Source organism: Cynocephalus volans, chromosome 9 (assembly GCF_027409185.1).
Source record: "Cynocephalus volans isolate mCynVol1 chromosome 9, mCynVol1.pri, whole genome shotgun sequence".
Classification (NCBI taxonomy): Eukaryota; Metazoa; Chordata; class Mammalia; order Dermoptera; family Cynocephalidae; genus Cynocephalus; species Cynocephalus volans.
In genome coordinates, this window is record NC_084468.1 from 150,485,234 (window position 1) to 150,501,064 (window position 15,831).

A 15,831-nucleotide genomic window follows, 5' to 3' on the forward strand; every position below is an offset into this window, starting at 1 on the left:
ACAACAGATGTAGCATTTTACATTCCCACCAACAGTGCTCAATGGTTCTAATTTTTCCACATCCTCACCAACACTTCTTATTTTTACATCATGATCATACTAAAGGGTGTAAAATTATATCTCATTGTGCTTTTGACTTGCATTTCCCTAATGGTTAGTAATGTTGAGCATCTTTTTAAGTGTTTATTAGCTATTCATATTTCTTCTTTGGAGAAACACCTATTCAGTTCCTTTACCCATTTTTGAATTGAATTGTTTATTTATTTATTTATTGATATAGAGTTGTAGAAGTTCTCTCTATATTCTGGATATCAATCCCTTAGATATATAATTTGCAAATACTTTCCCTCATTCTGTGGGTTGCCTTATTATGCTCTTGATAGTGTCTTTTGATGCACAATATTTTTGAAATTTCATGCAGTTAATTTGTCTATTTTATTTTTTGTTGCATGTGCCTTTTCTCTCATATTCCAGAAATCACTGCCAAGTCCAGTGTTGTAAAGCTTTTAAGTGTTGTGTTGTTTTCGATCTTACATTTAGGTCTTTTATCCATTTTGACTTAATTTTTTTTTTTTTTTTTGTCTTTTTCGTGACCGGCACTCAGCCAGTGAGCGCACCGGCCATTCCTATATAGGATCCGAACCTGCTGGCCGGAGCGTCGCTGCGCTCCCACCCAGCGCTGCACTCTCCCAAGTGCGCCACGGGCTCGGCCCTTGACTTAATTTTTTAATACAGTGTTAGGTAATGGTACTTCTTCATTCTTTTTTTTTTTTTTTTTTTTTTTTGCGGCTGGCCTGTACGGGGATCCAAACCCATGACCTTGGTGTTATAAGGCTGCACTTTAACTAGCTGAGCTAACCAGCCAGCCCCTACTTCATTCTTTTGCATGCAGGTATTCAGTTTTCCCAGCAGCATTTCTTGAAACAACTGTTCTTTCCCCATTCAATGGTCTTGACAACCTTGTCAAAAAATCATTTAATCATATATGCAAGGGTTTATTTTTGACTTCTCTATTCTATTCCCTTGCTCAATATTTCTGTCTTTATAGCAGAACTATGGTATATTGATTATTGTAGCTTTGTAGTAAGTTTTGAAATCAGGAAGTGTGAGTCTCTGCCTTTGTTCTTTTTCAAAATTATTTTGGCTATTTGAGGTCCCTGGAGACTCCATATGAATTGTAGGATGAGTTTTTCTATTTCTCCAAAATACACCTTTGGAATTTTGATAAGGATTGCATTAACTCTGTAGATTGCTTTCGGTAGTGTTGACATCTTAACATTAAGTTTTCCAATCCATGAACATGGAATGTGATCCCAATTATTGATGTTGTCTTTAATTTCAGTGTTGCTCTGAAATTTTTATTGTCCAAGTAGTCCACCTCCCTGGTCAAGTTAATTCCTAAGTATTTTATTCTTTTTCATACTACAGTAAATGGAATTACTTTTGTAATTTCCTTTTCAGATTGTTCGTTGTTAAGTGTAGACATGGAACTGATTTTTGTGTGTTGACCATGTATCCTGATACTTTGCAGAATTCATTTAATTCTGAAAGTCTTTTTGTGGGATCTTTAGGTTTTCTACATATAAGATCATATCATCTACAAACAGATGATTTTAGTTCTTCCTTTTCAATTTAGATAACTTTAATTTCTTTTTCTTGCCTAACTACTCTGGCTATAACTTTCAGTTCTGTATTGAATAAAAGTGGTGAAAGCAGGAATCTTTGCCCTGTTCCTGAACTTAGAGAAAAGCTTTCAGTCTTTCACCACTGAGTACGATGTTTGCTGTGGATTTTTTATATATGGCTTTTATTATGTTGAGGTAGTATTCTTCTATTCCTAGTTTGTTGAGTATTTTTAATCATTACAGAGCATTGAATTTTGTCAAATGCTTTTTCTGCATCAATAAAGATGATCATGTATTTTTTTTTCCTTCATTCTGTTATTGTGGTATATTACACTTACCAGTTTTCATAACCTCAACCACCCTTGTATTCCAGGAATAGATCCCAATTGACCCTAAAAGAGCAAGTAACACTTTTAATATGCTGCTGAATGTAGTTTGCTACTATTGTGTTGAGGTTTTTTTGCATTCATGTTCATAAGAGGTAATGGTTTGTATTTTTCTTGTAGTGTTTTTCTGGTTTTGGTATTAGGGTAATGCAGCCTCATTAAATAAGTTAGGAAGTGTTATCTCCTCTTTAGTGTTTTGGAAAAGTTTGAGGATTGGTGTTCGTTCTTCTTTAAATGTTTGGTAGAATTCATTAGTGAAGCCATCTTTTTCTTTTGTTGAGATATTTTTGAATACCAGTTAAATCTCCTTTCTATCTCTATTAGTCCATTTTCTGTTGCTTATAACAGAATACCTGAAACTGGATAATGTATAAAGACATAAAATTTATTTCTTAGTTTTGGAGGCTGGGAAGTCCAAGGTCCAGGGGGCACATCTGGTGAGAGCCTTCTCTCGTCTAGGTCATACAATTCATTGGTGTATAATTGTTTGTAGTACTCTCTTACAATCCTTTTTATTTCTGTAGAGTTCACAGTAACGTCCCCACTTTTGTTTCTCATTTTGTAGTTTGAATTTTCTTTCTTTTTTTCTTAGTCCATCTAGCTAAAGATTTATCAATTTTGTTAACCTTTTCAATGAGCCAACTTTTAGTTTCATTGATTTTCTTCTTTTTTTTTTTTTCTGTTTTCTATTTTGTTTATCTCTGCTCTAATTGTTATTATTTCCTTTCTTCTTCTACCTTTGGGTATAGCTTTTCTTTTTTTCTAGTTCCTTAAGGTATAAAGTTAGGTTGTTCATTTGAAATCTTTCTTGTTTTTTAAGTGGGCATTTATATCTATAAATTTTTCACTTAGCACTGCTTTCGCTGCATCCTATAAATTTTGATATGTTGTGTTTTTGTTTTCATTCATCTCTAGGTATTTTCTAATTTTCCTTGTGATTTCTTCTTTCATCCATTGTTTGTTTAAGAGTGTGTTATTTAATTTCCACAAATGTGTGAATTTTCCAGTTTTACTTCTGGTTTTGATTTCTAACTCCATCTTGTTGTGGTTGGAGAAAATACTTTTCTTTTTAAACCTATTGAGACTTAATTTCTGGCCTAGCATAGTATATCCTGGAAAATGTCCCATGTGCACTTATGAAGAATGTGTATGCTGTTGTCATTGGGTAACATGTCCTGTATGTGTCTGTTATATATAGGTGGTTTTTTGTTTTAAGTCTTCTATTTCCTTATCTATCTTCTGTCTGATTGTTCTATCTATTATTGAGAGTGGGTATTGAAGTCTCCAACTAATATTGTCTATTTCTCCCTTTAATACTGTCAGTTTTTGCTTCACGTATTTTGATGAAGTGTTATTAGATGTGTAAATGTTTATAATTGTTATATCTTCTTGCTGTATTAAATCTTTTATTAATATATAGTATCCTCTTGTAAGCTCTTTTGATTTAAAGTCTATTTTGTCTCATATTAGTATAGCCACTCCTATTCTCTTTTGGCAACTATTTGCATGGAATATCTTCTTCCATCCTTTGACTTTCTGTCTAATTCTGTCTGGGTCTACAGTGGGTCTCTTGTAGAAAACATAGTTGGACCATGTTATTAATTCATCCTACCAATCTCTGTCTTTTAATTGAATAATTTAATTCACTTACCTTAAAAGTAATTACTTATAAGGAGAGACTTCTGTCATTTTGCTGTTTGTTTTCTATATGACTTGTGTCTTTTTTCGCCCTCATTTCCTGCACTACTATCTTTTGTATTTAGTTGATTTTTTTGTGTGAAACATTAAAATTCGTTTCTCCTTTTCTTTATGTATATTCTATAGCTATTTTCTTTGTGGTTAAAATGGGGAATATATTTAACATCCTAAAGTTATAACATTCTAATTTGAATTTTTAGCAGCTTAATTTCAATAACAAAATTACAAATACAAAAATTCTGGTCCTTTAAAGTTTTATCCCTACTTCTTTTGATTGTTATTATAAAATTACATTTTTATACATTGTCCCCAAACATAAACTAGTGAATCTCCTAAATGCATTAGTGTCTTAAATTATGTAGAAAACAAAGTGTGGAATTACAAGCCAAAGTTACAATAATACTTGCTTTTACACTAAAAATTGTGTATTTTTAAAATTTATTTGTCTCTTAAATCATGTGAACAATAAGTATTGGAGTTACAAAATGTTGTTACAGTAATACAGTCATGTGCCACATACTGACATTTTGGTCAATGATGGACTGCATATGTGATGGTGGTCCCATAAGCTTTTAACAGAGCTGAAAACTTTCCATTGCTTAATGACATAGCAAGCCATCATAACCTCATAGTGCAGCACATTACTCATGTAGTTATAGTGATGCTGGTGTAAACAAAGCTACTGCATTGCCACTTGTATAAAAGCATAGCACATACAATTCTATAAAGTATATAGTACTTGATAATGAGTGATGGAGTTTGGATATGTTGTCCCCACCAAAACTAATGTGGAAGTCCGATCCCTAATGTGGCAGTGTTGGAAACTGATTGAGTCATGGAGGCAGATCCCTCATGAATGGATTAATGCTCTCCCTGGGTCAGGGGAGTAATGAGTGAGTTCTTGCTCTATTAATTCCCAGGAGAGGTGGTTGTTTATATGACCCTGGCACCTCCTCTCTCTCTTGTTCTCTTGCTTCCTCTTGCCATGTGATCTGCTTGTACCCGCCGGCTGCCTGCCACTTTCTGCCATGAATAGAAGCAGCCTGAGGCCTGTGCTAGATGCAGCTGTCCCAGAATCATAAGCCAAATAAACCTCTGTTTTTCTTTATAAACTACCCAGTCTCAGGTCGTTCTGTTATAGCAACACAAAAAGGACTAATACAATGATAACTACAAGGGTACATCAAAAAGTTTGTAGAAAAATAGAAATAAAAGTTTATACAAATCTTTCCTGAACTTTTTGAAGTACCTGTGTATGTTTCTGGTTTACGTATTTGCTGTACTATACTTTCTATTATTGTATTTTAGAGTGTACGTACTATGGTTTGAATATCTCCAAAACTCACATTGGAACTTAATCCCCAATGTAATGGTATTATGAGGGTGGGGAAACCAACTGTGGTATTTAAAAGGTGGGGCCTTCAAGAGGTGACTGGATCAGGAGGGCTCTGCCCTCATGAATGGATTAATCCATTCATGGATTAATGTGTTGTCATGGGAGTGGCACTTGTGGCTTTTTAAAAGGAGAAAGACCTGAGTCAGCCACGAACCCTCTTGCTCTCTCGCCATGTGATGTTCTGTCCTGCCTCGGGACTCTGTAGAGAGTCGGCGCTCACTATATGTGCCCTGTTGACCTTGGACTTCCCAGCCTCAAAAACTGTAAGAAAGAAATTCCATTTCTTTATAAATTACCCAGTTTTAGGTATTCCGTTAGAAGTGACAGAAAAGGGACTAAAACTATACTCCTTGTCCTTATTTTTAAAAAAGTTCACTGTAAAACAGTTAGTTATATCAACTAATAAATCTCGTCGTGGTTACTGTGTCTCTTGACTGCATCATTTTCTCTTGTGCTTATTTAATTGTGTTGTTTTGTTTATCATCGTCCCTATAATGTAATATAATCCACTGCTAATGTTGCCAGTTAGAGGCCACATTGAGTGATTGACCTGGAAATGAAATTAAAGATGATTAAGGACTATGAAGGGGGAAAATCAGTGATGATTATTGCTCACCAGGTAGGCATGTCCCATTCCACCATAGCTACAATCCTGAAGAATAAGAACAAAGTGATGGGAGCTGTTAAAAGATCTGCTTCGCTGAAGGCAACAAGATATAACACAAATTTGAGAAGGGCCTATTATCAAATATATCTAATGACATGGATTGAAGACCAGACACAGATGTGTATCCCTCTTAGCACCGTGATGATCATAGCCAAAGCAAAAAGTTTGTAATGATGTTGAAGGAAAAGGCTGGACCCAGCTACAATGTTGAATTTACTGCTAGCTCTGGGTGATTTTTAAATGATTCAGGAATCGTTATTCATTATGTAATGTGAAGGTGAGTAATGAGTCTGTGAGTGCTAATGTTAAGGCAGCTGAAGAATTTTTGGAAACTGTAGATAAGCTGATTGTGGAGGAAAATTACTTGCCAGAGCAAATCTTCAATATGGTTGAAACCTTCCTATTCTAGAGATAGATGCATGAGGACTTTCATCCATAAGTCAATGTCAGGTTTCATCCATAAGTCAACCTGACAAGTCAATGTCAGGTTTCAAGGCTTTTAAGGACCCAGTAACAGTCTTGTTTGGGGGTAGTGTTTCAGGGTGCAAAGTGAAACCCTTTGTGATCCAGCACAGTGAGAATCCCAGGGTCTTCAAGTATATTAAAAAACACACATTGCCTGTGTACTACAAGAGCAGTAAGAAGTCATGGATAACCCAGCTTCTGTTCCAAGATACCCTACTGCATTGCTATGCCAGTGAAATGGAGAAGTACTATTTGGAGAATAACACCTTTTATTGTTGATAATGCGTCTGCACATCTTCCTTTTATTGGTGATCTTCATCCCAATATCAAAGTGGTGTTTCTTCCTCCAAAGACGCCTCTTAGATCCAACCAATGGAGCTTTTAGGATGTACTACCTGAGGAAGTAGGTTAGGCTACTACTGCAAGTGAGGAAGACACTGCGAAGACACTGCTGCAATTCTGGAAGGATTACAACATCTATGACTGTATCAAGAGCCTTGCTGAAGCTTGGGGTGATGTCACAAGAAGTGTATGAATGGCATCTGGAGGAAGACACTGAAGAGGTTCATCCATGACTTCAAAGGATTTTGCCAATGATGATGAGGTTGCAAAAGTCAAGAAGGTTGTGTTTGAGATGGCAAACAACTTTAACCTGGGTGTGGATGAGGATGACATTGAGGGACTCCTAGTGGTGGTTCCTGAGGAATTCATGAATGAGGAGATGTTGGAACTGGAAAAGGAATGCATACCTGACGACGAGGCAAGAGAAAAGGAAACTACGACCAGGCAAGAGAAAAGGAAACTATAGGAGGAGAATAAGAAGAATGCCTAAGAAAATTCCCAGTGCAGGGTTTAGCAGAAGCTTTTGCAGACCTCAACAAGCACCTTTAAAAGTTTGAAAGCATGTACCCTAACACTGAAATGTTCTCATTAATAGAGAGAAATGTTCATTATATATTATCTGCTTACAGGACATATTTCTGGAAACAGTGACACCCACCTCAAGAAGGGCCTCAGGCCTTCAACAGGTGTTCCAGAAAAAGGCATTGCTGTCATAGGAGATGACAGCTCCACGTTTGTTATTGTCCCTGAAGACCTTCCAGTGGGACAAGATGTGGAGGTGGAGGACAGTGATATTGATGATCCTGACCCTGATAGGCCTAGGCTAGTGAGGGTGTTTGGGCCTTGGTTTTTAATGAAAACACTTAAAAAGTAAAAAAATAAAATATTTTAAAAATAGGAAAAACTTATAGAATAATGATGTAAAGAAAGGAATGTTTTTGTTCAGCTGAACAATGTGTTTGTCTTTTAAGCTAAGTGTTCTTACAAAAGAATCAAAAAGTTCTCTTTCTTGCTATTTTGTCTTTGGAAAGTTTGATTATGTGTCTAAATTTGGGTCTCTAAGTTTATCTTGAAGTTTGTTGAGTTTCTTGGATGATTGTATTTATGTCTTATTAAGAAAACCTAGGAAATTTTCAGCCTTTATATTTTCAAAGACTCTCTCTCTCCTTTTGTCTTTCTCCTTCTGGGACTTCCACAATGTGTATGTTGACTCACTTGATGGTGTCCCACAGGTCTCTTAGGCTCTCTCCTTTTCTTCAGCCTTTTTTCTTCCTGTTCCTCAGACTCAATTGTTTATGCTATTCTATCTTCAAGTTTGCTTATTCTTTTGCCTGCTCAAATCTGCCTTCGAATCCCTTTGGCCAGTTTTTTATTTCAGTTATTATAGTTTTCAGCTCCAGAATATCTTTTTAGTCTTTTTAGATTTTCTGTCTCTTTCTTGATATTTCTGTTTTGTTTCTGTATATTTTCTTAACTTTCTCCATATCTTCCTTTACTTCGGTGAGCATCTTTAAGACAGTTATTTTGAAGTCTTTGTGTAGAGTAGGTCTGCCATCAAGTCTTTTTTAGGGACAGTTTCTGTTGATTAATTTTTTTCCTTTCAGTTGACTATACTTTCCTGTTTCTTTGTGTGCCTTGTGATTTTTGTTGTTGAAAAAAAGACATTTGAATCTAATAATGTCAAAGCTCTGTAAATCATATTCTCCCCCTTCATCAGGATTTGCTGTTTTTTATTACTGTTTTTATTTTTCTGATTGTTGTAGGCTGTGTCTGTGCCAAGGATCAGCCTGAAGTGTAATCTTCTCAAGTCTTTTCTGAGCTTGTGCCTGCCTTTCCCTAGGCATGCACAGTGACTTTCTAATTTTTCCTATAAGTGTAGTTGCTTTTGAATGTCATAGTCTTTAATGTCTGACTCCCAAAAGGGGAATAAGAGAAAAATAAAGTGGATAGGAGAATGGGTGCTGGTTCTTTAAATCCCCTGGGAGTCACTTCTGCTGGAGGGGGAGGGGCTTGCAGCAGTTGAGGGAGATGCAACAACAGTGGCTGCCCACCTCATTGCTGCACCTCTGTGATGAGAAACATCAATCAGCAGTCAGAGCACAGGTTCTTTTGCCCACCATGTTCCTGCAGCCCATGTATCAGTTGCCCCAGAAATACATGCACAGCTCCCTGTCATGGGGTTGGGGGAAGGGGATGGGTAGCTACTGTTGTGCCAAGAGCTGAAATTGACTGAAATTAACCACAACTTACTGGCCAACTGACCAAGCCTCCTCCTGGAAGATCCCAGAGTTCCAAAATAGTATATCAGGCAGAGTCTGCCAGTGCAATTGTTGTTGAAGTGGGGAAATAGATTCCTGATACCTCCTACTCTGCCATCTTCCCAGAATCTAGGAATTATTTAAATTATTTTCAAAAACATAAATTGATTGTTTATCCCTAGTGAATATGTTCTAAGGTCAAAGGAATTGCAAAAAGATCTTAACTTATTTTTATTAATCATATTGTTAGTAATAATATTGTTACTGATATTTTAAAATAGTTTACATATTGAAGAATAGAGCAAATAGGTAATGTGAGTAAGGAACCAACATTTTTCAAAATAAAAGATATTCAGATACTAAGTTGTAAAAAAAAAAAAGTTAAAGGAAAAATCCTATATTCTTAAATTTGAGTTTAAAGTATCAGCATGGGCTCATGAATTATCTGTTCTTTGAATAAAAAAAAAAGTATTTATTAGTTTTGCTTACTGAAAAGGCCTGGAAACAACAACCAACCCAGTTAGCCACGAGTGTCCAAATTATAGAGTCTATATGCCATTTTCCACTAAAGGAAACCAGGACGCTTTGAAAAAAGTGGCTGACTCCGAGTGATGGAACACCTTCCTAAGATGGAAAGAAAGTATCAAGGACTACAAGGGCTAGAAGGAATTGGAGCCAATTTGAAGAAGCTCTCACTGGCCAAATAATGAACAGTTTGGGTATCAAAATAAGCAATAACTGCAGTGAATTGAATCACATCAGTTATGCTAGAAGTGTGAATGCATTACACCAAATAACAAATTTTAAAAAATAAGCCTCTTTGGGCCCCCTTGAGGAATATGAGCAACCCAAGTCATTTTGAAAGGTGGCAAATTAGATAATGAAATCAAGTGTCCATCTGCCCTTACTGTACAAACACTGTCTCAGGGTAGCCCATTAGTTTACAAGGGAAATGTCTTGTTATATAAGAATTCCAGGTAACAAATGCAACGTGAATAAGAGAACTAGATGAATGCCATTTTGCAACCCTAATGCATGGAACACCTTGCTCCTAAAACCTTTCAGTGAATAGTTAGTGGTGCCCTTTATACTGGATGAACAGGTATGGGTGTGGACAACACCTGGACACACTGACCAACCTTTATGAAAATAAACCAGACACTGTGCTTCATGTGGTCTTGTAACAGAAGCACATAACACCATTTGCCAGAAAACCAAACCTTATCCAATCAAGCCTCTAGACCTAATGTCCAGTTTATAGGAAATTTAGGGAAAGAGGAACTTATTCAATGCCACCACAGAAATCCACAACAAAATCTTCATTGTGGGAAGCTATAGCAAACTACCCAACTGATTTCTTTAACAAATTGCCAAAAGGAAGGAAAAAAATTTAAAAAGGAAGGGAAAACTATAGATTAAAAGATTTATGAGACATGAAAAACATGTAATGTGTAACTCTGTTGGCTTCTGATTTCAACATGGAAACTTTAAATAAAAATTATAAGTGGGGAAGTCTAGATACTAATTAGATATCTTATGATATTAAAATTATTAAGATGAAGTAATAGTATTGAGATTTTTTTTAAAAAATCTTATTTTATAGAATTAGATACTAAAATATTTATTGACGAGGTGAAATGACATCTAGAATTTGCTCCAAAATAATCTAGAATTGGGTGAGGGGAACAAGTTTGGCCACATGTTGATAATTGTTAAAGCCAGTTGAAGGGAACAGGGAGTGTCATCATATTAGTCTTTTTACTTATGAATATATTTGAGTATTTTCCATAATAGTCTATTTAAAGAAGCAAAGAGGTGGGGGCAGGGGGGGTTCTAGAGTAGTATTTCTCAAACTGAGTTAAAATACACTGCCGGTGTCAAGGTAAGATTCCAGAGGAATCACTGGACATGATGAAATTATCTGGAAAAGTAGAAGACAGGCTTTCTGCTGGAGTTGACTTTACTGGACTAGTCCTAGTACTCAGGAGAATAAACTCCAGTCTGAATTCTCATAGAAGATGAAAAATGTCCACCTAGTTTCCTGTGGCAGCACTTAGTGCTGTAGCTGGGTCTTTCCTTCATCTGGGGACACGTGTGAATGTCCTTTGCTGCTACAGAAGTGGTATATAAAAAGGCTGCCTTACCCCACCCCCTTTCTGACCAAGATACTCTCCCAGTTCTTGTCTTGTGAGGCCACATCTGCCGTTTCATAATGTACTTCTGAGTATTCCTGGGGAAGAATCTGAGTATTGAGGGAGATTGGAAGAATCTTTTTCAAAAACAGAAATTTTGCAGACTTACTGTGTCCTATTCTCAGATACTGATATTGTATGGGAGGGATCTATAAGAAGCAGGTTGGAGCAAATCTAAAACATCCTTTGTAGATAGATATTTCAACTTCTTAATTTTTCAAGACTTGCAGAGGGGAAAGGATCCAGCGATGTTGTCTCTCCTTACCTAGCTCCATGGGTTTTCTTGCTGTTAGCACTGAGATACATTCAGAGATTTTGCCATTCCTTTTCCTACTTATCAAACAGGACAGTTGGAACCATTAGCATACCACAGTCGTAGTACTAGACCTAAGTACACAGGAAACAAACAGAAATTTTAGTACTTTTACTGTGGGTATTTATATATATAATGCTGTTGAGCTAGGGCTGGGTCTGGAGGTCACAGACCCCTCAAGCCCGTTCACAAACCCTTCACACGGGGGTCTGTGAGCTAGGTAACTGGCAGAAAGGTCCTTGGAGCCTTGGTTGAAATAGGAATAGTCTTTATTCAGCACACACACATCTAATACCTAGGCAGTCCAAAGAGAAACTCAGAAACTCAACTACTACTGGCAAAGTCCAAAGAAAAACTGAGCAGCTGCCAGCAAAGTAAACATGCTCTATTTTTAGATGCAAGCTCTACCAGCCAGTTTCTGCTTTGCAAACTGTAGAACACACAATAGCAACAAACTAAAAAGATACATGGGTGCACATGCATACTAACTCCACCCACACACAACTGGTTTAGGAATATGTGCTGCACAACCCCCAATCGGACCTGAGGCAGGGGGGACTGACTAAACTATTCTATTTTCCTAACAAATGCCTATTTGCTTTTGGGTCACTACATATTAAAAAATAATTTAAATAAAGCATCAGTTTTTCCTTTCAGGTGCGGTGTCTAAAAGACTATGGAGAATTTGAAGTTGAGGATGGCACTTCAGTCCTATTAAAGAAAAATAGCCAGGTATTTCTTGTCTTTAGATACTGTACCTAAATCTTGTAAGAGTATTAAACAGTGGAAATACTGGAATCAGTAGCAAAATAAATATCACCTTGTGATGATTATTTATATCTTAGGCATTATGTTTAGTATAATACACTCTGTACTTTTTCTGAATATTGACTTGAAGCAGATGTTGCATATAGTAAGGAAAGGTTAAATTTTGTTTATATTTAACATGAAGCATTTTCCAGGGAAATTATCATAATGGGCCTTGTTCTAGTTAAGTGGTAATCATTTTTCAGGGACTGTTAAACTGTTAGATTTTGCTCCTTTCTTTGAATTATAATTTATTTAAAAAGTTTCTAGGCACTCATTTTCAGCCTGTACTTTACCTTATAAATATTAGTTCTTTAGCAAACAAATATTGACATAGATCAAGAATTTCTAAGTATTTAGTATATAAACATAACAGAATTTAATAGGGAAAGTTTGAAGTTGTGAAGTTGTAATTTAAGTTAAATTTTTTCTTATTAAGAATCGCAATATATTCATTGTTTTCTTTGACATCTTCCTATTTACATCAGATGAATTCACATTAGCTAAATTTATTTCTATCCTATCCCAATTTTCTAAAGTCACAGTATAGGAGGAAACATGATCTAATAAAAGCCACTCTCTTTCTTTGCCTGCCGTCTTGGTGTCAGCCAGTTACTGTCTAATGACCCTAAGTCATTGGTGTGGACTTTGTCTATGCTGTGGAGCAAAAGAATGCTTCAGGGCATGGTTCCCTAACAGAGGGTGAATTGATCTCTTATTTTACTAGTACCCTTGGAGCTTTAAATAGTTTCCTAAAACAAACGTTGATTATTTTAAAAACAGATTTGGAAGGTGCCCTAAAGTCTTTGCTTGTTAAGGCAACAGTTTTACTCCCAGGTGTCCTGTTAGAAGTAGGACACTAATGAATTGAAAGCAGATGATGAATTATGCTCTCATAAAAATTGTTACTGGAGGACCCAGCAGAAAGCTCTGGTTCACAAGAACAAAGCTGACCTCAAGATATGTGAAGACATTACTTCATCCCAAACACTGTCTTGTTGAATTTCTTTCTTAAGCTTTATGGCTGACATTCCCACCAGGGAGCTGAGGCAGACTCCCCAGCCTTGGGAGTGGACTGTGCAGCGATGCTTTTAATTTTGTTTCTCAGCTATCATCCTACCTTCAGTTATAAAAATGGAGACATTTTTAAAAAACTAAATATCAACTACAGTTGATATTAAGGAACTTCTAAAATGTCTGACCACATCGAAAATCAATTTTCTATAGAATCTGTGGTATAGATCAGCCACAAAATGTAAAACACTAGTAGGGAAACATTTTCTCACCATATATTCTTTTATACTTGTCAACATGACAAGTACTGATGCTTTTTGTCCAGAAATCAGAACTCCCTTTGTGTTTTTAATAACTGCCTTAGAAATGTGTTTTTGTTATATATTTTTTTGTTTTATTTATTTATTTTTTACATTTACATTTTTAAGGCTTTTTAAAAACTCAGTTAACAAATTAGGCAACAGTCCTTGGCCCGTGTATCTACATGACTAGTTTGGAAGAATTTGGCCCCGGGGTCTCCCATAAGACCTTTGTTTATGAAGCAGGACCTTCAGGTGCAAAATGCTGCCAAAGTTACATTTTGCTTCTATGAATAATTTTGGCAATCTCTCCTGCTGCAGTTATTTTCTGAGTTTATGTGTTCTCTAATTTGTAATGCACTGTTTTTAAACTTTTTTTTTTTTGTGGCTGGCCGATAAAGGGATCTGAACCCTTGACCTTGGTCCTACAAGGCTGCATGCTAACCTGCTAAGCCAACCGGCCAGACTTGTAATGCACTGTTTTTAATTTTCACCCAGTTATATCTTGCTTTGAGATTTCCGTGATCACTGTGAGCTTGGAAAGTCTCATGGTCTTGCTTCCTGTACCTCCCTACTCCCGAGTGTAGTAATGTCCACTTCCTGTGTTTTGAGAGGCAAGGAGACAGGCTTCTCTCTGCCTGCCCTCAGAACATGAACCATGTCCTCACAGGAGGACACAGGATGAGCATTACCTGGGTACCAGTGTCTGCACACACAGCATGTGAACAGCACCAACACTAAGTTACAAATACTTTTAATCCTTGAAAAATATAGTAGAAAAGTGGCCACTGTTCTTTAGAACAAATATTCAGACTCTCAAATCCTAGAACAGGTTTCATGGAGAAGTTGCTCCTTTCATTGGTCTTCCTACTGGGCTCCTGCACCACTTAAAATTCAGTGCCACAAATCTCACATACCTGGGTTTTTCTGTGCATAAATTTAAAAATGCCAGCATTAAGGAAGATACCTACTAGAATTCAGAATTCATTAGCTGAATTTAACGTAAGCAAATTATGAATTCATTTGTAAAAACCAGTTTCAGTACAGCCTAAGTGACATCAATTTCAGCAAATATAATTTAGCTTTTAACTACTCAGCTGTTGGAGTTTGAAAAATGTCTTATCAGCTGGTGCTTTTTAATGATGCAAAAGGTACCTTAAAATTCTTTTCCAACATTTTCTCATACTCTTCCCCCACCTCTTTTCTCCCCTCAGCACTTTTTGCCTCGGTGGAAGTGTGAGCAGTTGATTAGACAAGGGGTTCTGGAGCACGTCCTGTCATGACTACGCAGAGGCCCTGCCAGGCTCTGCCTGCCGTGCGAGGCTGAACTCACTCACAAATCTTCTACATTTCACTCTCTCCACCTCCCTCTTTGATTTTAAATGTTATAGACATTCTTTAAGGTAACCAGGAATACTTGACTAGGAGTATAATTTGCTAGCTATTAAGGACTTTTGTTTTTCTATGTTGTATACTGTTCTTCCTACTCCTTTTTGTAATAAACTGTGTCTGTAATTATAACATTGCTACAGTTATTACAATATATTTTTTAAATTAAAGTAAACATTACATTTGAATTTCTTTTTTAAAAAATGGGAGTCACTTGGCTGTATAGGAAGAAGGTAGATCCTTGTGCATCCTGTGTTGTTTTATGGTAGTACACATTGTGCAAGCCAGGGAGCCAAATTTCTGAAATACATGTTTCCAGATCACATGGGCTGGTGAAGATGATGGTTTATAAAAATGTTCACTATGTTTAATGTTTAATGGCAAACTAATTTATCATCTGGCTGTTTGGGAAGGAAGAAAGTAAGGACACAATGGATTTTGCTAGTTTCTAGCAGTGGTGGGTGGTCTGGCTCATAGTTGTGGAGTGATCGCCCATATCATCACTTTGGAATGGGACATAGAAACTGGGGCTAGAGAATGAACTTTGTGCAGTTTCCCCTGAGAGTCACAGACTGAAAAGTCACATGGAGAGTTGGTTGGCTAAGTGGAGGGCAGTTTTTTTTTGTCTGCTGGACTGTGAGTGGTAGGAGTTGGAGAGGCACATACTGGTCTTGCCTTGCAGTCAGTGGCCTTTCCCTACCAGTCGCCTCCATGATCAGCCTGGCCACATCATCTGAAAGGCATTCAAACTGAAAAGTCCGGCTAAACCAGCTCCTGGCACATACAGTATGTGCAGTTTTATTTGTTGGGGAGGGGAAGGTCCAGCTGGCTGGTACAGGGATCAAACCCTGGACTTCGGTGTTATTAGCACCATGCTCTAACCAGCTGAGTTTTATTTTTATATAGGGTAGTGTTTCTGGCCAAATAATAGAAATCAAGTAACAGACTTTAGGAAGTAGGTGGATCTGTTTGTTTTCTTA

General features: G+C 36.8%; 1 protein-coding gene across 2 annotated transcripts in view; it reads left to right on the top strand.

Annotated features, from left to right (window-relative positions):
• The window catches only part of GINS1 (GINS complex subunit 1), a 32,804-nt gene extending 17,863 nt beyond the window's left edge, over nt 1-14,941 (top strand). For both annotated transcript variants that reach the window (XM_063108558.1, XM_063108557.1), the window contains 2 exons: nt 12,000-12,074; nt 14,677-14,941. In XM_063108558.1, coding sequence (XP_062964628.1) covers nt 12,000-12,074; nt 14,677-14,745 — 144 coding nt within the window. In that variant the 3' untranslated portion in view covers nt 14,746-14,941. The remainder of the gene's footprint in view (nt 1-11,999; nt 12,075-14,676) is intronic.
• The last annotated feature ends 890 nt before the right edge of the window (nt 14,942-15,831 follow it).